Genomic DNA, 22,799 nt, shown 5'->3' with positions numbered 1-22,799 from the left:
TAAATCAGTCTTGCTATTTATAATTAATGAAATGTTATGAATATATGCATTCGTATACATAAATATAAGTATGTATTTATCTTCAGTAAAGGGAAGAGAAAAAAAGTGCATCCTCTACTTGTCCTGAATTAGCCCTGGGGAGCTGACGTGAGAGGGGGCCTGTAGGACAGTGAGCGTGGAGCCCCACTCCAAGCACGGAGCCAAACAAGGTCTACAGCATTTCCTTGACTTTGGATTTCCCTGCTTTTGTAGTTCCTCATGATTACCTGCATCCGGATTTGCCTCTTTTTTTTTTTTTTTTTTACCTGTATTTATCAATCTTCTCTGACAGACTTTTTTTTTAAAAAAAGCAATCCTCTTCAGATGCCCCTAAAAAGGTATCTGGATTTGTCTGTGCTTGGTTTTATTTTTTTCTAAATGTTCCTCTTTTTAGACTGCACTGAACAAGTTAATTAATTATAAGGACTGCTGAAGACAAACCTACCATTACTGACATTCTTACACTGGTTTATACATATGAAAGACGTTTGTTTTGGGTTTTGAGATGCTCTACTCTCTGTTGAAGCCTAAGTTTTGACAGTCAACAATTTTTCTCTATAATTAAAAAAAAAGGGTAACTAAAAGAACATATCCATAAACCCCAGTTTTAAGATGAAAGACACAAAATGTAAGTATTCTGGATGATACTGTGCTGCATAAATAACACACTCATTCTGTATCATTTTAGCCTTTAATGTATTTATTATGGCAGGCTCCAAGTGGCTTCATCTTTTCCCCTAGCTAACATCTATTTTCAACACTGGAGGTAGGCTGAGCCTGTTACACTGTGGGTCCGGTCACCGCTGCTCAGAAGTCACCCGTGGCTCCCATTCTGTCTCAAGGAAAAGCTGAGAGTCCCAGGTAGGAGGTAATGAGATCCTCCAGGATCTGGATACCCTTTCTGGATCTGGACACCCTTTCTGTCTCTCACCGCATGTCCTACAACACTCCTTCAGGTTCACTGCCCGGCAGCCAGATTGCAGCAGAACAGGGCTTCTCAACCCTGGAACCATTGACATTTGGGGCTAGATGGTCCAAACTTGATGGCTCTTTGTCACGGGGCATGTCCTGTTCACTGCAGATACTTAGCATCATGCCTGGCTCTACCCACTAGATCACAGCAGCACCTCCTCCCCCAAAGTTGAAAACCAAGAACTTCTGACATTGCTAAATGTTCCCTGAAGGACAAAGTCACCCAGGTGGAGAGCCATGCTGCCAGTCATGCGTCTACCACTGCCCAGAACCCTCTCCCCCAGACATCCACAAGGCTTCTTCACCTTTGGCACTCTGCTCAAAAACCTTTCCAACAAAGCTTCCCCTGGAAAGTCTTTCTTAAAATGAAACCACCAACCCCCAGTCACTCCCTAACCTTGTTTCTTGCATTATTTCCTCCCATACCACTGATCGCTTTTATATATGTCATATACTCACTTACTTTGTTTAGAACGTAAATTCCTTTAGAACGTAAATTCCATGGCAGCAGTAGGTTGTGCCTATTCTGTTAGAGATTGGATACCCGTCACCTAGGACAGAGCCTGTACTCCATAAACTTGTTCAGTCAATGAATGGTCGTCCGAACTGCTAACTATACACACCTCTTCCCTTTCCAAGAGACCTACTCAGTAAAGGACCACAAGTCCAGCCTGCAAAGTCCATATTTTATGTAATTTTATTCTTTTTATTTTATTTTTTCTTGTTTACTTTAGCATTAAGAACACTCAAAGCCTGTTACCCTCCTTCACCAATTATAATAGGCATTTGTGTCACGAATATTTCATATGCTAACCGTCCCAGTTTCCTCTTTATTTTTCTATCCATATTTCCTTTCTGCCTTTTATCTAGCTGGCTAGCTGGCTAGCTATCATCTAGGCTAGCTTTCTATTTAGTCTACCTTTCCATGGAATCCATTTATCTATCTACCTACCTATCTACAGTACATTCAGGCATTTCTCATCCTGTCATGTTACATATCTATGTAAGGTGCAGTGAAATAATTTAAGAGAAATGAGGTCTAGTAATACATGTCCTTAATCAAGAAAATGATTCTTCGGAATGCTAATCTCAATCTTAAAATCTGATATTTTGATTCTGACAACATTTATTATTTATTTTAAATCTACACATCCAAAAACAAGTGCTGTGCTAAATACCTGTCTCAATCTTAAATTCAGAAAATGTCGTTCTTCATGAAAAACTCGTTAATTACAAAACTATTTATTTTCTATGAGTAAAAATGTTCTAAACACTTCTGAGTTATTACAGCATTTCTAACAAACTTGAGAGTCTTTGAGGTACGGCATGGAAAATTTTATGGCTGAGTCTACATTTACTTTGAATCCAATTTTTCTGAGCCAAGTAATTATTTGCAATCAAACATATTACTGTTAATGTATCATAATGACAAGGGATTTAGAAGGTCAATGATCTGTGTTCGATTTCATACCCTACTAACAGATACTTAGATAAGAAATATGAGCCAATGAGCCCAACCGGAAAGCACAAAGTGACAGTCTGATCACTTCCCTCTCTCAAGGCAAAGGCCCTGTTTGTGAACAAGAATAGAGCTATTTATAACTTCTCAACTTCCAGGCTGTTATATTAATACCGGTGATTAACACAAAAGGCGACCATCAGAAGAGCAATGAATGCAAATGCTATACTGCAATCAAACTTTGGAATGGTCAGTTCATTCTTTTTATTTTCATTGTTTCCATCAAGATCCATTTCCCAAAAATAGACCTTTCAAGATTTAAATTTTAATCTGTACTCCAGGTTCCATTACTAAGGTATCACTATAGTGAAAACTTGGACAAACCGAAAAATGTCAATTTCATTAGCTGCTTCTAAGAAGCTTGGTTCTAAAAATGAGATGAAACTAACTTTGATACATTGATGTTACCTACAGTCTCATAAAATTCAAAGTGCAACAGAAGAATACCAAATATTTACGGGGGTGGGAGAGGAGATCCTCTTGGTGATAGTTCAAAATGAATTATTTTGAGTCATAATGGTAATAAGAATTGTAACACTACTATGTAAAATACTCTAGGTGTGCTTCTGTACGAGGCATTCAACTAACTAGTTCATTCAGTCCGCATGATAACTGTATTAGGTTCAAATTCGTAGCCTCTCCCTTATCCCTGAGGATCTGCAGTTCAGCGAGGTCCCCAATCAGCAGTTGCAGAACCAGCCCTCCACCCTAAGTCTGTGTTACCCCTGAGCCTGTGCTCCCCACCACTGTGTTGCCCCACCTCCCTAGCAGCTTCCCACCGGCAACACACAGTTACAGGCCCAACTGTCACCCACCTATGACCTGCTGTGGGAATGTAGACTCTCAAGCAGGGACTCAAGCCGGGTCAGTGCACGGCCCTCCCTGACCTTTCCAACCTGACTCCTCATACTGACAATTTCCCCAATGTCCCATGCATGCACCGGGCGCTCTAACCCCTTTCTTTCCCCCTAAGTTTATGCCTTCCTCCCTCTTCTCAAAATATTTTCCTATCTCTCCGATTTGGTTCCCTCTCACTTACAAAGTTTTCCCTACCTGCTACAAATTCACAGTATTAGGTCCCTCCTCCGAAATTCTAAATGCCATACAAAATGGAAGATTACTTAAGTTTGTTGTATTAAGGACATTTCCTGATCATTTTATACCTATCACTTTTGTCTCCCATAAAGTCTAAAGATCTCCTCAAAGATTATGTCTCCTCTGGTCAGTGCACAAATAACTGGAACAGCAGAACTCAAAGTATACATTAACTTGACAGTCTCCTTTTGCAATAGAATCAAAAGAATTAAATTACAGTACAACACTACTAAAAACTTAAAAACTGAGATATGATAAGGTCAAAAGAATTAACAAATGAAAATGATTTTACTCTTAGCAGCCACCTCATGAAAATTCTTAGAAGGCACATAGAAAGCTGAGAGGTTTGTCTTCAAACTTTAATTTTATGAATTATTAAATTGAAACACGTCAAAAATACTTCCTAAGTGACTGGGAATTTTTAAAAGGTGTTGACTAAGGTTATTCCTAAAAAACCCACCCAAATGAGAAAACCCAAATGAGAAAATCCCACCAGTGCAGTCTAAAGTATCAGAATAATATATGAACATACCAAGTAGCATGCAGATAGCAATACTGAGCTTAAAAAGGAATGCCTAATTTCCATATAAAAACAAACAAACAAACAAACAAACTCAAACTACAAGTTTCCAGAAAATATATTTTTGGATTACAACAAAAGCCAGTTCCCCTAAGTTGAAAACATTATGATTCTTTTAGCTTTTGTAGTAAAAATAGATTTCTGATCTCCTTTTCTAACATTATGCCATTAAGAATTTATTTTTTTCAGACTCTCTTCTCACTCCTACAAAGAGACGCCATACTGGAGTTCTGCCTGGATTCAAATCTGGGGCTCATCCCTTTTTGTGACTTTTTCTGAGTAATGGGATTGTTCCACTTGGGGCCAAGGTCCTTCCAAAGGTTGGATGGCTGAATGTGAAGAAGTGATCTCTCCATCCTCTAGAGGGCGCGGAAGGACTGCACGTCCACTGGGGGGCCCAATCAAGCTCTTCTCCCCACTCCCCAATTCATACACAGCTACATTTTCCCTATCTCAAGGGTTCCCAGAACCTGCAGTTCAGATAAAATGAGCAATCTTAACAAAGCAAAGCATCTGAAAGCTTGCCTTTCAGCAGCACCTGACGCCTTTCTCTGCATAAACTCTGTGGCATACAGAGCAGCCTACACGCTATTCTAGAGGAAGAATTTATACAATGTAAAAATGGAAAACCCACATCTATGGCTCTTAGCCTATTTCAAAAACATAAAGCCACTTAAAATGAGTAAGATATCCAGCTTCCTTAAACTGCCTAAAACAAACCTAGCATTACTCTGGTCTCAACACGGGGATGAGATATTCAATCTCTACCTGTGTCGTTTAATTTTTACAGAGAAATTGAAGTATTGTGAAATATTTGCTCTTTCTCTTACTTCTACCCTTCGGTGCCATTTGGTGGCAAGTAATGAGTGTTTGGTATGTGCCGAGAACTGCGCTAGGTATCAGGAACTGAAAATGAAGAGACGTGGTTTGATCCCTCAAGGGTACAACCCGGTTGGCGAGACGAGCCCAGCACAGATAGAATATCCAGATTACAAGTATGAGGAAAGAGCTAGGGAAAAACAGAGGAGGAGGTGACATCATGGAAGAGGGACACACAAACTGAGACACAAGGAAGGAGAGAAAAGGGGCAAAGGGCATTCTAGGTCAGGAAAGCGGTGTGGCCACAGAGCCACGAACGTGTTAGTTGCGTACAGGTGTGGCTGCAGCCAGTTTACGAGTCGCCCTCGTGCAACTTAGAAAAAAGATGTCCTCTCTGGATGGAGGTAGCCACGTAAGAGTACTGCTTGTTGAGTGCAGTAAACAACCTGTCTAGAGCAGAACCCTGTCTTCAGAAATGGTTAATAATCTGGAATAACCGGCGCAATATGTGTGAGAGGTGGAAAGGCATGTGACTGGATAGGAAGGTCGGGAAGAATCCCAAATGCAAGGAAGGCTGAGGAGTTTGACCTACAGCACAGACGATGAGAAATCACTGCGCCTCACAGTTCAGAAGGGACCCAATCACGTTTCAAAAGGTAATTCCGCTGGCTACGTGGAGAACAGATTAGAACCGGGAGGGGGATAAAGTCCAGTTCACGACATCGCCCCAACCCAAGTATGAGGTGGTCACAGCCTCGCCTATGGCAGTGGGTCCAGGGCTCCAAGTGAGGAGAAAAGGAGGCAAAAGCAACTGCGATAGGGACAGAGTACAGATTTGGTGGGCAGTGGAATCAGAGTTCCAGATTCCAAAAGGAGAGCAGCTTCACCCACGGCTGGAGTTCAAGATGGGAAACGTTTAGGCTGGGATTTATAAGAGCTCGTTGTCCTGCAGGATGGCAAGGGGGTGCAGCAGTCAGATGACTAGCTGTCACACACCAAACCCTCCAATGAGTACCGGATAGTGAAGGGAAAGGAATGATAAATGCAACTGGACAGAAAGAAAAATTGTGGGGAAGTCTTGGTAGATGGGATCAAAATTCCAATATGCCTCTTGGAGAGGGACAAGAGACACAAATGTGCTATTTCTGGGCTTCAGCCTCTCTCATCTGTATACTGGGATAAACGATGTTTCCGCAAAGGGCTGACACAAAGTAACACTAGCCAAACCAGGGCCCAAGGGCCAACTCCAGCCGGCAGTCAAGTCTCCCTGGAACCCAGCTAGGCTCATTTGTTTGCGTGCTGTCTAGGGGTGCTTTCGCACTCCAAGAGCAGAGTTGAGTAGTTGTGACAGAGACCGTATGGCCCACAAAGCTGAAAATACTCACTCTCTGGCCCTTTAGAGCACATGTTTGCTGACCTGTGTTGTAAAGGGTCCGTGTGGAAAACCCCAGAGTTCAATGTATGGCACACGGCCGATGTTCAAGGTAAACGTTTTCCCTTCTGCTCTTCAAGAAAGGTCACACTAATTATCGAAGGGACGAGAAAATGCGGCCTTCACTTCAGGACTCTGGGCTGTAGGGAACAAGGTTCATTTTTTCCAGGTAGTGAAGGAAGCAGTATTGTTAGAAGAGAATCGGGCTTAAAATAAGAAGAAAGGCTAAGTGTTGCAAGAACACTCTGATGATATCAGGAAGTTATAGCTACACCTCACAGAGGACTTTGAAAACATTAGCTAATACAGCCTTGCAAAAAGCATCTGTTACTGTATCAGGTATCAATTAACCAGTCTCTTCCCCCAGAATTAAATTTCTGCTCAAAACAGAAGGCTCTGGGGATACTGACAACTATTATCAGGGAGTGGAAAGAAAAAGCAGCTTAATTTCAGCAGCCAGAGCTCATGAATTAAGGAAGGGTATAGGATGGGTAAGGAAACAGATTCCTTCCAATGGAGAGGAAAAGTGCTATTTAGATTCTGATTTTAAAGTGTCTAGAAGAAAAAAGTCTACCTACTCTTAGACTCTGATGCTTTGGGATAAAAGAAAACAAATGACTGTTTATAAGCTAAAGACAAAATGAAGTCTGTATTTTTTCAGGTTTATCCACCTTCTCTAATTTGGAATCTTCACTAAATTCAATTCCACTGAAATTTAAGTAGATATCATCTCAAAAATATTTTTTTTTAAATTTTTTTTTTAACGTTTATTTATTTTTGAGACAGAGACAGAACATGAACAGGGGAGGGTCAGAGAGAGAGGGAGACACAGAATGGGAAGCAGGCTCCAGGCTCTGGGCCATCATCAGCCCAGAGCCCGACGCGGGGCTCGAACTCACAGACCGTGAGATCGTGACCTGAGCTGAAGTCGGACACTTAACCGACTGAGCCACCCAGGCGCCCCTCAAAAAAAATATTAAAACCAGGCTTTAAAAACGGTGAAATCCAATTGAGCCTAAGGAACTAAATGGAAAATCAATAGTTTCCTGTACAGCATGGTGACTAGAGTTCGTAACACTGTATTTGTTATATCTGAAAGTTCCTAAGAAAATAGATCTTAGACCTCCTCAACACAAGAAAAAAAAATTTTTGTAACTATGTATGAACTATGTATGGTAATAGATATTAACTAGACTTATAGTGGCCATAATCCTGCAATATGTATAAATATAAAATCATTATGTTGTACACCTGAAACTGATGTAAAGTATGTCAACTGCACTTCAACTTAAAAAAAAACAAAAAACAAAAAAACAGTTGTTGTGGGAAGTGGAACTAAAACATCCCCTGATGGGGAGGGTTCATGAGGGCACCTGCAGGGCTGTATGTGAAGTGGGCAGTGGGACAGGTTCTCTTTTGCATTCCCAATAAACAGCAGAGACCTATCATCTAACTTTCAGACTCAACTTGAGATGTGTGCATCAAAGTGTGGCAGAATAGAAAAGCATTGGCTTTGGCACATTACGGATGATTTAACAATGATGGAAAACACAGAACCCTAAACAATTTTTTTCCATTGAAACATAACATTTCTTTCTTTAAGTACATACATGTACCTCACATATTATTAAAATATGCCTATCAACACAGTTTGGTACCCTTTAAAATACCTCATGTATAACCTATACATAAAACTTTGAAAAAAAAAGAGTGTGATTAGCACTTTGCAAATACTCCATGTAATTTAAATTATTTATAATGGCTCATGAGCTAAAGTTTGAAAAATAAAGACCAGTGCTTAAAAAACAGATTTTTGCTTTGAATTTTAATATTGCTCATAATGCAATTACTTTTTACTTACATAATACAATTTTCACACCTGCAGAATTCACTTAAGAAATATAATAAAATGTGCTAGGTTTTTTACATAGCAAATATATAATAGCAAGTTCATGTTATACTAGATTCTAGCCTACTATTTCATATTTTCTTTCATTGCATTTGTAGTCCATTGTATCTGTGGTATGATAAATTGTCACTTTTTAAAAAACAGGATTGCCCACCAATGTTTTTCTACCTCTAAACTAAAAGCTGCACTGAAATGGAACAGGTTGCTCACCTTAAGGATATTACGTGAGGCCCCCTGCTAGTTTGCCAAAGTGAACATTTCCACTGTATTAATAACATTCACCTAAGTTTTCACAGCACGAATATGCTGCTATCCTTCATAGATAGCGGCAATGAATTATTTTTCAATCCAACCAAATTCTGGTTGAAACCGTATGCTTGGATACCAATGTAAAAGTAAGTTCTAAAATGTTACCAAAGATAAGTGTAACTCTAACATGTATGTAAACTGAAATTTGAATGTTTAGAAGAAAAAAACCTAATTCAAGGAACAAATATAGTTGAGGATTTAATTTAGATGATACCAGCGAAGACATGTGCATTTCAATATCCAAAATTGTGCTCTCAGTTTTATATTAATTAGTGCTAAAACAATGGAAGCCTAGGAGTTCTTTTACTCATGTGCAAATATCCTGAGGTCTATTTCAGTGAAGGGTACCACAACCAAGCAGCCCCATTCATAGCTGCATAGGGGATACTTGGCTGTCCTTGGCAGCGCTGTGGCATAGGAGAAGCTATTTAAAGTGGCATTCAACACTTGTGGTTGTGTCAGGAGTGACTCAACGAGACATAAGTAAAAGCGTGAAATCTAGGGTGACAATGACCTCTAGCATCCTGAAACAAAATCCTAGGAGACTAATGAAAATACTTCTTGCTGCTATTCTTGAACCATTAGAGTACTTTCCATGGACTTCATGCCCGATCAGGTTATCACAAAAGTCTGAATAGCTGTCTTACTTGGATGACAAAGTTGCATCTTCCCTAAATTACCAAATGTTCATTGAAGTTTATTGTATTTTTGTGCAGGTAGATTTTTTTAATATAATATGCTCTTATGGAGAGGTGCCAGTGTATATAAATAACAGGTACTCCCCACCCCTTCACACACACACACACACACACACACACACACACACACACACACACAAGAACAGACCTAGTTCAGGTCCCAGTCAGTGAAGACTGATACTACCTGGTTCACCTACCCTAGACACACAAACTTCACTACAAATGTTAGTTGCATCTATATACTTCGGGTCTCTGTCTTTAGTAATATCCAGAGTTCTTTCACTTAAAGCGTTATAAAGACATTACGATTTAAGGGGGAAATACATTTGCTTTATGCATTAGAAAAAAAGTTAATGCAAACATAGATGTACACACAGCCAAAACTAATTAATACATAGATGCAAAATCTGATATAGTTTTGATGTTAGCTTTTAGTGAATCCTACAAAAGTTTTGGAGGGATGAGAGCAAATGTCTTCCTCTTCCACTTTTCCACATGTCTCTGTGCCAGTCACTATGTGTTTTTCTCCCCATTGGTCCATATCTAGCTACTTTACTCTAGATTGGTCATATGTATGGATGAAGGCTGACATAGCAATTACAGAGAAGTCTCAGTCTCCTCAAGTCCTTCGAAGTTCTGATTGTAAATTATAAAGTCCTCATCAACTCTATCCCAGGAGATGTGGGGACACAGTAGGTTGGGTGAAGGGCTGAATATTGCTGATAGACACATAAAGTGTGGCTTGTGGAACATGCCAGCTCTCTTGGCCTGTAGACTCCTTTATCCTTCTCTGGTCCAGTACAGAGGTAGGAGGGGTTTTAATGACCAGGCTGTTGGTGGGCAAGAATAATTTCCAGGCTGGCTGCTACCTTAAAAAGCTTCTGTCACTCTTGGAATACCTAACTAGGGTATTTTTAATGAGGAATATGTCATGAGGGCTTTGTAAATGTCTACTGTACCATATAATCTCTATAAAATACAGGAAATTTAATAAGAGTTGGTATATGTAACAATAAGAAGGGGAAAATGGGTTTCAGCTAACAGTTCTGAGTGACCAGCTAAGCTTACTCTCTATCAGAGTCAACTAGTTCCAACAAACCAATCTTATATTATATGGAATTCAGATTTATGCCTCAGCACATTATAGATTATTGAATGTCATAGAACTCTGAGGTTGCTCTCAAATAGAACAAAACCACGAATGCTCAATCAGTGCCAAAACCAAAAAAAAAAAAATCTATTGTAATCTATGGTTACTTCATGAATTATGCATCAGCAGCTGGAGGTTTTGTTTTGTTGTTGTTGTTTTTTTTCCTGTGTAATCATGCTTTGATCAAAAAGGAACTTTTATTCTAGTAATTCTTTTAGAATCAACTTTGTTAATTATATTGAAAATATCTTTCTTCATTAGAATGGTCAATTCACATTGATAGAGCTCAGATAAGAACACTTAATCTGAAGTATCATTCAAACATTTCCAGAGTCTTCCAAAGTGGGAAGTGTTAACTATTGTGACCATTCCTTCATAATAATTGTGCTTACCTGAAATAGTACATCATTCACTTTGTAAAGTCTCTCACTTGAAATAAAGAAAACAAATCTGTTAATAACCAAAGTGTACATGAATTTTCAAAACCAGAATATTTAAATACTTCCAACATACTCTGTTTTGTGATAAAATTAGATAGTGTACAAAGAACTCCTTAGTTTTGTTTTGTTGTTGTTGTGGTTTTTTTTTACTTTGAAAATTATAATTACTTATTGAGGTTTAAAAACCAAGTTGGAAGGGAATCTGAAAATCTTACTCCAATGTTAATGAAAACCAATGATTTCTCAAAAGAGATGGAAAAATTGCTTGAAAATTAAGACAGGCCTTCCTCGAATGGAACAAAGAAGCAAAGAGAAAAAGTACATGACTCTTGGGTAATTTCTTTTTTTTTTTTCAAAAATATTCACATGTAAGGTAATCATTTAGTTTATTGCCCAAACTGGGACATTTTTTAAGAGTGAAAGGAGATGCTGCTAATAATTAGCATCAGACAAAAGGCATTAACCAGGGCATTCTCAGTAAAACCAGGGCCTATGGCACCCTTGGTAAGAGAACGTGCAATGTGAGCTTTTTATCAATTTCCTCTTCTGTTCTCACCATCCTTTCCCTGATCAAATGAGGTCAAGTGGACAAAAAGTGGTGCATTTTCAGGGCAGCCTTTCAGGGAAAGTGGAGAAGCATGGATCTCAAAATAGGACCACTAGAGCTAAAGAATGGAATATTGGAGACATTTTAATCAAAACCCAACATTTTCTGTCTTATCTGTTTTATTTTTTTATGTGTAATTTATTCCAGGCTTTCAACCAGTTAGTCTGCATGAATTATATATTTTAGAAAGAAAAAAAAAACAAGTATCTCCAATCTGAACCTCTATAGACTGGCAAAATTCTTTTAAGCTATCCTGTCTGAACTCTCATGCCATGTTATGGGAAGAGCAAGAACAACATAATCTGTACAGCTGGGCTGTGGAAAGGAAAGGGCAAGAAGAGAAAACAATAAACAACACAGAAACAGCATGACTGGCACACTAATTAGGCCACTGGCAATCCTAGATAGGAACCAGGGAACTGCACAGTCCACAGAGGTGCCCTGATGAAGGGAGATTTCCGTGTGTGCTCACACTGCATCAGATTGTTTTGGGAGTCCTCTTAGGGTTTTAATGGCTACTCTTGTTGTATCACTAAAACGCTCATCAGAAAGCTAAATGCAGAGCTATGTATGGGCAGATTGTTCACCTGACTCTGTGTATGGGTGTGTTTACGTGTGTGTGTGTGTGTGTGTGTGTGTGTGTGTGTGTGTATACACATGTATATACACACATATTATACATACACATACACTGTATGCTTCCTCTGCTATCTGTAGGTTCTCTTTATGACAGTTTGCTTTTTTAAATTGATTTTTAATGTTTATTTATTTTTGAAAGAGAGACAGAATGTGAATGGGGGAGGGGCAGAGAGAGAGAGAGACACAGAATCTGAAGCAGGTTCCAGGCTCCGAGCTGTCCACACAGGGCCCAACATGGGGCTCAAACTCACAAACCATGAAATCATGACCTGAGCCAAAGTCAGAAGCTTAACCAACTGAGCCACCCAGGCACCCCTATGCCACTTTGCTTTTATGAAAGACCCACATTAGTACCTGTTTTCACTCAATGAGAGAAAATGGTAATAGAATTTTTCACTTTTATGAAATGCTGTTTCTTTGTTTTATGCCACTTCAGCTTACAAAAGATTTCATAGGCATGCTCTATTTTCAGATAATGGGGGAAACCTGTGTATGTACACATGTACACATACACACACACACACACACACACACACACACACATGAAAGTTCTGTTCTTGGACTAAAAGTCAATAATTGGTGGTACTGTTCCAATATCTTTCTTTTTTTTAATCCAAAGCATTAGAATAACTTATCTGTAAACTAGAAATAGAATGGCAATGTCATGCATTCTTTTCCCATTGGTGAGTACACAGGAGTTTTAATTTTATTTGGATTTATTTTCTTTTGACTGTATCTGTGACTCGAGACGCCCACACTCTAATTCAGTTAGAAGGTAGAAACTCAGAACTTTGACCTCTGGCTCTCCAGAGAGCTGGAGTTCCAGGGACGGACTCTCTTCATCTGCTACTACTGGCCTCCCTCTTGACCCAAAACTGTCTATGGTCTCCCAGTCCTTCCCACGCCTGCTTTAGGTGCCGTGCTGTGCCATGCCAATGGTGAAGGTCATGTGGTGAAGGTCATGTGTGGAGGTAATGAGCTGGAGGCGGGAAACACAGTCTCCTTTCTCCTGTTGCATGCATTCTCCATGGGATCAATGTCACTGCCAAAGGGAGAAAATTGGTCCTTGTGGGCAAGGGTAAAAAAACATCTTAGATATTACAATAGTCTGTAGCTCTCCAAGCTCCACCCTACCTGACAAAATCTTATTCCTTAGTATTTAGTTTCTGTCTTTAGGGAGAATTTAAATTTAACTTAATTTTTCTCCGCAGGGGGGGCCATTAACAAAAAAAGGTTGAGAAATAATTCTCTAGTCAATCTGCTTCCCTTTCCTGGGGGAGGAGGTAGAGGGAGCAGTGGAGAGAGGAAGGAAGGGAGGAGGCAAGGAGGCAGGATGGAGAAGGAGAGAACAACATAAGAGGATGAGGGAGGAATCCTTAGGTAAGTAAGTGGTGGCTGTAGATACATAGGAAAAGTGAGAAGGGGAAGCAGATGATAAGCGGTGCCCTGCCCCCACTCGACCTTGAACCCTGCCCAACAGGGTTGTTGGGTGGCTCTCACTGCACTTGTTCAGATGAACAGAAATATCTTTCTGCAGCCTTAACACTGTCCTTATCAAATAAGAGCTGCTTATCGTCCAGCTTCCTGACCTGACTCTTGAGATGGGTCTGTTGGCCGGCATTGTCCTGAGCACCACATACACCTATGTGCCCTGGCTGACGCTTGCCTCCAAAGGCTCAGCCGTTTCCTAACTGGCTTTGCCTGAAGACAGCTGACTTCCTTTGTCCTTGACCTTCTTCAGGTATCTAAAGTGAAGGCACTGTATAGTACTGAGCCTCTTTCCTTTCGGCTCTCAGGTGGGCCATGCTCCTTGTTGGCTATTGTTTCATCCCAAAGGCTGCCAATACCACCTGCCATAGGACCCACCTCCCTTAAATGCTTTCAAACACCTCTTGGACTAAAGTTTCTCTAGTGCAAAATCTAAAGGAGAACAGCTCCTGCAGTCCATTTGGGAAAAGGCCAAAGAGAAGGGAGAAAAATGTTTCCAAGGCAGAGGCTGCCTAAATTGCCCAGGGCTGGAAGAGGCACAGGATCAAGTCTAATTCCAATTCACTGCCCAGGAAACTGGCAGCCAGCAAGGCCCATCTTCTCCCCTTGCACATTCCCATGAAACGCATGCCAGCACCAGGATTCCATGTCATGGTAATGCGGAGATTTGGGCCAACCATCCCATACATCCAGTTGGTGGGTCCTACATTCACAAACAGCCTCAAGGTTAAATTTTGTCCCCTGTCTCTATGCAAGGGGATTCAGTTACCCAGGTACTTGACTAATGAGACCGAAAGAACACAAAGTCCATCATACAGATATAAGCTCGTGTCCAGTACCAGATCATACCACACCACAGGAAACTATGAAATAACAATTTCTATTAGCCCTGTTATTATTTTGTGAAAAGTACAATTCTATTCCATGTTATGCTGTGTATGTGTAAAAATGTCTATTTGTTAAATATAGACATTTAAAATATACCATCCTTCTGAACTCTGCTTTGGCATGGTTGTCAGTGATTACTGTACTACAAAGTTCAATTAATAGAAGTGACACCAGGAAGAATGTTCTGTAACAGCCAAATTGTTACCTTCAGGGTCATGCCCAAAGACAAAATACAACAGGTCAATGGGCCTTGTGATGCTGTGTATCACAGTGGATGCACACAGCATGGATTATGGCATGATAACTGCAGTGATTATGGAGTATTTATTCCATGTCACTGAATAGATATTTTAACCTATTGTGGAATATTTGACATAAAAGGTCAAGTTCTTCCTTTTATGCCAGGGATTTGGTAAGTAAACTCATAACTTTTAAACTTTCTTTACTACAGAAATATTAATTATAAAATACAGAGAAACCAAAAGAGAAAAAAACACCACTTTCAAGGATATGCAATACCTGTTTAAGCTAAGAGATTATTTTTTAAATTCTGAAGAAAAGAGTGTGTCTTTCTACATGTCCATTTTATTATTTTTTTAATGTTTATTTATTTTGAGAGAGAGCATATGTGTGTGAGAGCTGGGGAGGCACAGGGAGAGAGAGAGAGAGAGAGAGAGAGAGAGAGAGAGAGAGAGGGAGGGAGAGAGAAGAGAGAGAGAATCCCAGGCAGGCTCCATGTTGTCAACTCAGAGCCCCACATGGGGCTTGATCCTGGGAACAGTGACGTCATGACCTGAACTGAAATCAAGAGTTGGACGCTTAATCAACTGAGCCACCCAGATGCCCCTCTACATGTTCACTTTAATGTGTGTAACCCACAAAGAGAATTCTATATATGTTCAACTGAATTATCAAACTGAACAAGCAATCATGGTAATCACAAGGTGAACAGATTCTCCTCCAAAGATATCTCACCTCCTGAGCAAGTCAGGAAAAACACATAGATTCCAAGCATTCCAACCAAGAGCTTCATAGTATAAGCAGGATCCTGATGTACCCATCACACAAACAGTGAGGGCTGGAGTATTATCCTACTGCAGTTTTAACAAAACAAACTGTTCCTAAGTTGTAAAAATACTATTCACACATAGCACTCACCTCACCACGAATTATTCTAGAGAAATAACAAGTTATATGATTTGAGAAGAGTACAGGAAAAGGTAGTGGTTTATATAAGACATCGTGCAGAGCTGTTTTTAAAAGGTTCCAAACCTCAGACAAATGAACAATATTTTCACTAAACTACCATATAATCAAATGTAAATAACTTCCATAATGTTTCTCCATTCAGAGAGGAAAATGTAGATATTTAAATAAACAAATACAAACCCTTTATGAAAGTTTAGTAAAGAATCTACGCAGGTTAGCAAAGATTTGCTTAGCTTGATTAATAATTCGGAAACAAATTTATTATTTATAACTACATTAAAATTTCCAAAACAATGTCCTTAGCTGCTAGGTATAAAGTGTAGGTAGATATCTTATCTGATATCTAATTTGAAGCAAGTTTCAACAATCTATCTGATGCGTAGGGGTATATAATAGCATAATGTAATAGGCCATTATCAACGTTACCTTCTTAGAGATGAAGAGATGGCTGTCTAAAATTTAGGCATTAAATGAACTCCCTCATCTGGGAAATCAGGTTATTGACCCTATTCTATCCTTAATAGAAATTCTTCAGAAAAACAAATGTGTGTACCTTAAGATTTTTTCTATTAACAGTACCTAATTGTTAATAATGTTGTTGTAAGCAAATAAGCCGTATTAACCTTCAAATTTTCTGTGATTTAGTTGCTTATTTTTACATATTTGGCTACCACCCTCTGGAACATTTGATGGAACAATGATTTTGACCTCAATTGCTTACAGGCTTGAAAGAGTTCATTTAACACCTCCAAACAATCTCATTCATCTTCAAAATTCACTCCATACTTTTAGCAGTGACTCAAATATGCAACCTAATATTTGATGCTACAAAGAGCAGTAACCTTTCTCAACCAAAACCCACAAGTGTAGCACATCTATTTCTTTCTTACAGATAAAAGAAAACAAATTATTCATAACTACAAAAAGACCTAGTTGCAATCTGTCCATTTGCTGTAAGATGTGCATTCTCCTCATCGTGTACAACAGAACTGTATTTTATTTCACTTATTTCCATGTCCTGGCCACAAGGTAAAACACCTCTAGAAGAAAACAAGATGCAAAACTAGGCATATCAAACAATGCAGAGGCGGTTTTATGACCATCCGCATTCAGTTCATTTGTATACACTATTTACATGTTGTAGATTATCAGACAGGATCTTAATTTCCAGCCAAATGGTGCATATGGCCTATTGTACTTCCATAATCTTTACTGTTTTTAAGAAATAATAATTGAAAAAATTCTAAGTAATTCAAAGAATTCATATGATGACACGTTTTTCTGCTATTTTTCTTTTCTCTATTCCACATTCCATTTTCATCTATTATGCACAAAATACCAATACTATGCTTCTGCAGCTAAAGATGACTCTTGACACTTTATTCATTATTCATATTGCAATACAGTACTAAATATATGGGATGAAAATCAGTTTGCACTAACCCCCAAAGCTCTAAATAAAATTAGACAAACAGAATCATGCATTTGAATTAAATGCTGCAATTCATGGCAAAACAAAACAAACTTACTCTGAGATCTAGACATAAGCAGGCACAGTGGAAACATGAATTTACCTTCATTTTAAGCAAACAGGATGAACTCTGAGGTAGAGTAATGCCTCAGTTGTGGAAAAAAAACGATACACCAACAGTAGGAAACATTATTGTCAGAGTAGACCTCACAAGGGAGGTAAACGGATGCATTCTGGACACTGACTTTGCGTGACCTTGCACAGCTTCATAAGATGGCCTCTTCCTCACGCATGGACCACCCTGCTCCTGCAGCCCTCTCAACAACACTGGGCCATACTCTCTCTTTACCATGATCCTCTAAAGAACCAGGCCAGGAGTCACCTCCTACACCCTCAGTGACAGCACCGTGCCTCTATCGAAGGGGCCCAGGCCCCAGCCTTCTGCAGGACTCTGCATGTGATGGCCCCAGTGAGGGCTGTCTCCTCGAACTCTAGCCACCACCACCACACAGCGCCATGGAAACCAGAACCCTTCCAAAGCCTCTGTTGCCCAGGCCTGTTCCTACCCAATAACCATATTTAAGAAAGAGCAATGCCATCGGATGACATTACATGGGAAGAATAACTCTGAGTCTCTAAGCTTCTGGAAAGTGTCTTTCACCCTGTAGCCACATAACACCTAAAACGAAGACAATCGCGCTCTCTGGGAAGTAGGCAACACCTTTCTGACCACACACAGGGAAGCAACGCCCCGCTTTTCATACCTTTGCAGCCACGGACGAGTTAGGCTTCTCCAGCAAGTCCCAGAGCTTCTTCCTTTTCTCCGGGCAGCAGGTGTTGTCAAACTCTTCTCCCTCCCGCTCTCGCATCGTCTCGGCCTCCCGCCTCAGTTCTTCGTTCATCTGCTCCTTCTTTTGGTGATACCTGGCTTGGCAGCAGGACTCCAGGTAGATCTCATCAATCCCCCAGTAATCGAGCTCCTGGCCAAAAGAGAGCGCACACATTTCTTCCATCATGTGGAGTTTCCCCGTCCGGTAGAAATTTAAGATGGAAGTGAAGGCCCCCGGATGCCGGTCAAAGAAATACTCGTTCTCACTGAGGTTGTAGTCGTCGCACACCTCCAGGAGGCTCTCGTGCGTGTTGCAGTCCCGGAGCTTCCCCAAGCGCGTCCGCGGCAGCCGGTCCAACGTTCTCCACAACACTTCGTGGTTGAGGCCCCCCACGTTGATTTTCACCCTCCGCGAGCACGTCTTGCTCCTGATGATGTCCACAGGTTCCGGCGGAAGGGAGAGCGTTGATCTTGAAGTCTTCCTGTTTAAGCCAGGGGGAGCCTTTTCTGCCATTTTGAACCGGGCAAAGCCACACAGCCAGGATCCTCAAAAAGTCTGAGCTGTGGGAGGGTCAGCTGAAGTGATATCCCTCTGAGGCAGGCATGTCCACCGACACAACTGGAAAAAAGCAACAATCACTCAGTTACTTCCACTTTCCTAAGGCATTTCCCATTCTCTGGGATCGCTTTGTTGTTTGTGCACAACCAGGAGGTATATATGGTATTAATTACCACGTATTGATGGAGATAGGAATCTTTGCCTTAAGATAGGAGAAAAGAGGAAAAGGCAAAACAATGCACTACACACACAGAAGAGGCTGTGCATTTGATTTTATACATCTAGAGGTTGGCAACTCCCAAATTTATCACCAGAGACCACTTTCTCAAGCTCTAGGCTCAAATATCTGTGTTGAACAGCTCATTCTAGATGAACCACAAACACCTTGAACTAAACTGACCACACCTCCAACCTGCCCACCAGTTCCTGTCCCTTCTCCATTTCAGATTTCTGGCTCTCCTCATACCCACACCCAGCTATCCCAGCTAAACTCTGAGAAATCCTAATCCATGTGTCTACATCCTAATAAGCACCAGGCCTTAACCAACCATACCTTCTAAACATTGCTTAAGCACTCCACTACCATTACCCAGTGCCTGTCACCCTTGAACCATGATTTTGGTTCAAACCCTCAGCATCTCTTGCCTACAATTCTACAACAGCTTCCTAAACTGGATCCCAAACTCTGGTGTTGTCAACCTAAAAACCATTCTCCATACAGCTACCAGAATGATCTGCTAAGATACAAACTTGACCTTCCCATGCTTTAAATCCTACAAAGGCTCATCATTCTCAGCAGTATAAAATTTCAGTTAGCCTTATTAGATCTGGCCTACCTCTCCACCCTCACCTCTCATCTCTCCTTCATCACTATATTCCAGCAATCCCAGACTACACACATCCTTCTGTCTCAAGTTCCTGGAACTTTCTTCATGCTGTGTCCTGCAAGGGCTTCTAGCTTTCCCATTTCCTTTTGGTTTTTGTTATTATTTACTTATTTGAGAGAAAGAGTGAGCAAGGGAGGGGCAGAGAGAGAGAGAGAGAGAGAGAGAGAGAGAGAGAGAGAGAGAAGACACAGAATCCGAAGTAGGCTCCAGGCTCTGAGCTGTCAGCACAGAGCCCCATGTGGGGCTCGAAACCAGGAACCGGGAGATCATGACCTGAGTCAAAGTCAGATGCTTAACAAACTGAGCCACCCAGGCACCCCTCCCATTTCCTTTTGACTAACTGCTGTTTCCTCTTCAAGACCCATTTCAGACATCATATCTTCCAAAAAAGGCCTCCATGATATCCCTCCTCTAGGATCATGAAGCTCTGTGAATGTCACTTCTATGTCATCATACCACTGCAATAATACCTTTCCCACAGGACATGGGGAATTCTTAAAGACAAAAAGTATCTGTCTGTTGTATCCTGGTCACTGAAGCACAGTGCTCATAGATTGTGAGGGTTTAATAAATGTTAAATAATGGATCAATTCTTTGTTTTCCACAAAACAGCTGACAAAAGACCAAGTAGGGCTAATGTATATGGCCAGAAAAATGCATAAATGGGGTTATTTGAATCACTTGCCTAAAATGCGTTTATTTACATGTTGTGTATGTATATATTTGTGTGTGCATAGTATATGTCAGAATGTGTGTGTGTGTGTGCGTGTGTATGTGTTTGTGTTTGTAGTCTTTTGTTCCACAGCTCTTTTCTCCTAATTCTTTAAGACACTACTGCTCTAGTATTCCCTCTTGTTGATCTATTATTTTGATCTGCAGCAGCAAGCATCTTCTTATTTGATCTGCCCCTGTAATGTTTTTGCAGAAAATCATGGAGTTTCAAGCAATACCTCCAAAACACCAATTGTAATGCAAAACACCATGTTTCACAGTCAATGCCTTTATACCAAAGGGAAAAACTCTCAGATTTAAGAGGTCCTTATAATTAGAACTCTCTTTTAAGATACACACCAATGTCTGCAATGTCTCTGATTTCTCCACTCCTGTGAGTTGAATTTATTTCTCCATCTGGAAGCCAAGTATCCTCTCAAATGAAAACAAGTCATATTTGTGGGAAAAAAAGTAGATGGACTATATAAGAAGTATTTCATATATGGCCAATAAATACAGTTGACTTGAGAGTTTTTTCAACTACATAGTGACAGAAATATTTTGAGTAGATAAATACACACTTTCATCTCAGGTCCCCAAAATACCTATTTTTACAAAAATAAAGAAGAGCCACAATGACTGGGTAAATCACTTAAATTCTCCGAGTCTCAATTTCTTACTCTACAAAATGAGGATAACAGTATCTACAGTATCACAGGCAGTATTATGATGACTCAGTGAGCTGGTTTAGGTGAAGTGCTCACTACAGGGCGGTAGATCTGAACAGAGTAAGAAAATCTGTATTTCTCATTTTAAGTTTGGTTTCTGTAAGGCGAGGAAATGTTGGCCCCACCTTTTCTGTACCTGCACTGTACCTGCACATGATAGGCACCTCACAGCATGTATCCTTGATGCTATCAATGCCCATGCCCAAACCGTGTATTCGGGTGACAAAAGAATGTGTATATATACACATACAAAAAATTGAGCAACAATATTAGGATCAGGGAAAACAATTAAAAATATTAGAGATGGGCAGTTCCGGTAGCAAATCGGAATGTCTGTTCTGCACTAAATAACTGGGTGGCAAATGCAATGACATCTCAGCAATCCATAAAGATTATGTGAACAGACCACATGAATAATACACAAAGGCTAATCCGTTTTTAACTGGCTACAAATAAAGGTAAAATGAATTTACTCTTTCTGAAATATCATGTCTTACACTAATATGAAAAAGATAAACAGTTTTGGAACTGACTAGAATATCAGAATCGGAGGTTTCCCGGAAAGAGTGAGAACAGACTCCAACATTGATACAAACATCTCATGTTCATGGTCAGGGGTTTAGTGTGACGTGCTATCTTGTAAAAGGCTTTACTAAACGTATAAATGTTATTTCACAGTTACCATTTTTCTCAGCTAATTTCACACATGATTTAGAGTGAATTTCCTTTTTGTAGTTTGTATGTCTCAAGTGAAGGGAGATCATAAGACATATTTCAAAATATCTTTTTTTACAGTTCAAAATCTTTCTATTATAGGAAATCCAGTGTCGATTGCAAATCCTACTATAAAAGACAGCTGAAATTCAATGCCCCATCTTCAAAGCAGGGGTAGAGCAACTTAGGATGAGAGAATGTGACCCACTGATTTGATTTTCTTAAGACTTAATTTTCTTAAGACTCTGATTACTGTTACAGTGGTTAAGTTTTTCTTTTCCCTTGCCAGAATGTTCTGCTTGTTGCCTGATGAGGAATGGAGGCTCGAGGACAGAAGTTCTCAAGCAGTTGAAGAGCTGTGAATGGTGTTGAATTCATCAAGCTTTCAGAATAACAGTAGAAAACAAATGGTTGCATTTGGAGCCCACAGTTCAAGTCAAATGCAGAGCACAGTACCTCTGAAATGCACTGAGCCTTTCTGTTTGCTCGCCTGCCTGTCATTCTCCCTTCTCTTTGTTTCTCTGCACTTTTTCCCTCCCACTTTCCTGTCTCTGTTTCCCCACGGGCTGCTTATCTTTTTCTTCCATTCCTCTCCCGCTGTTCCAGTCTTGTTCCCTCACTTTTTCTACCCTCAGATCCTTTGACCAACCTCAAAACCAAACTATATGCAGTAAAACCTTGGATTGCGAGTAACTTGTTCTGTGAGTGCTCTGCAAGATGAGCAAACATTTCTAACACGTTTTAACTTGATGAAAAAAATAATGTCTTGTATTACCAGCTGGACGCGATGCTAAACAACATCACGTGATCACAGCTGAGCCAATGGTTCTTGAAATTCACTTTGAAATAGGAGTGCTTTGGATCACCAGCATGTTTCTAGAACAAATTATGCTTGCAAACCAAGGTTTTACTATATTTGCAAACTTGTTTCTATCTCCTTAATATGAAATCCTCCTGAGCTGAAAATGCCACATCTCTATCCAGAAGAAGAGAAGAACATCTAAATTGAGCTGCTTTGTATGGGAAGTTGTATGAAACTGCACAAGGCTCTGCTCTGAGGCTCAGGACCGCTGGGTACAGTTGGGCTGACCTTCTGTCTCCCCCTCA

General features: G+C 40.2%; 1 protein-coding gene across 1 annotated transcript in view; it reads right to left on the bottom strand.

The window, feature by feature from the left end:
- Positions 1-18,708, bottom strand: part of KCNB2 (potassium voltage-gated channel subfamily B member 2) — a 360,887-nt gene extending 342,179 nt beyond the window's left edge. Inside the window, exon 1 of the mRNA XM_043601193.1 lies at positions 18,029-18,708. Coding sequence (XP_043457128.1) covers positions 18,029-18,607 — 579 coding nt within the window. The 5' untranslated portion in view covers positions 18,608-18,708. The remainder of the gene's footprint in view (positions 1-18,028) is intronic.
- Between the last annotated feature and the right edge of the window lie 4,091 nt (positions 18,709-22,799).

Source organism: Prionailurus bengalensis, chromosome F2 (assembly GCF_016509475.1).
Source record: "Prionailurus bengalensis isolate Pbe53 chromosome F2, Fcat_Pben_1.1_paternal_pri, whole genome shotgun sequence".
NCBI classification, from domain to species: domain Eukaryota; kingdom Metazoa; phylum Chordata; class Mammalia; order Carnivora; family Felidae; genus Prionailurus; species Prionailurus bengalensis.
This window is presented reverse-complemented; position numbering and strand designations above follow the sequence as displayed.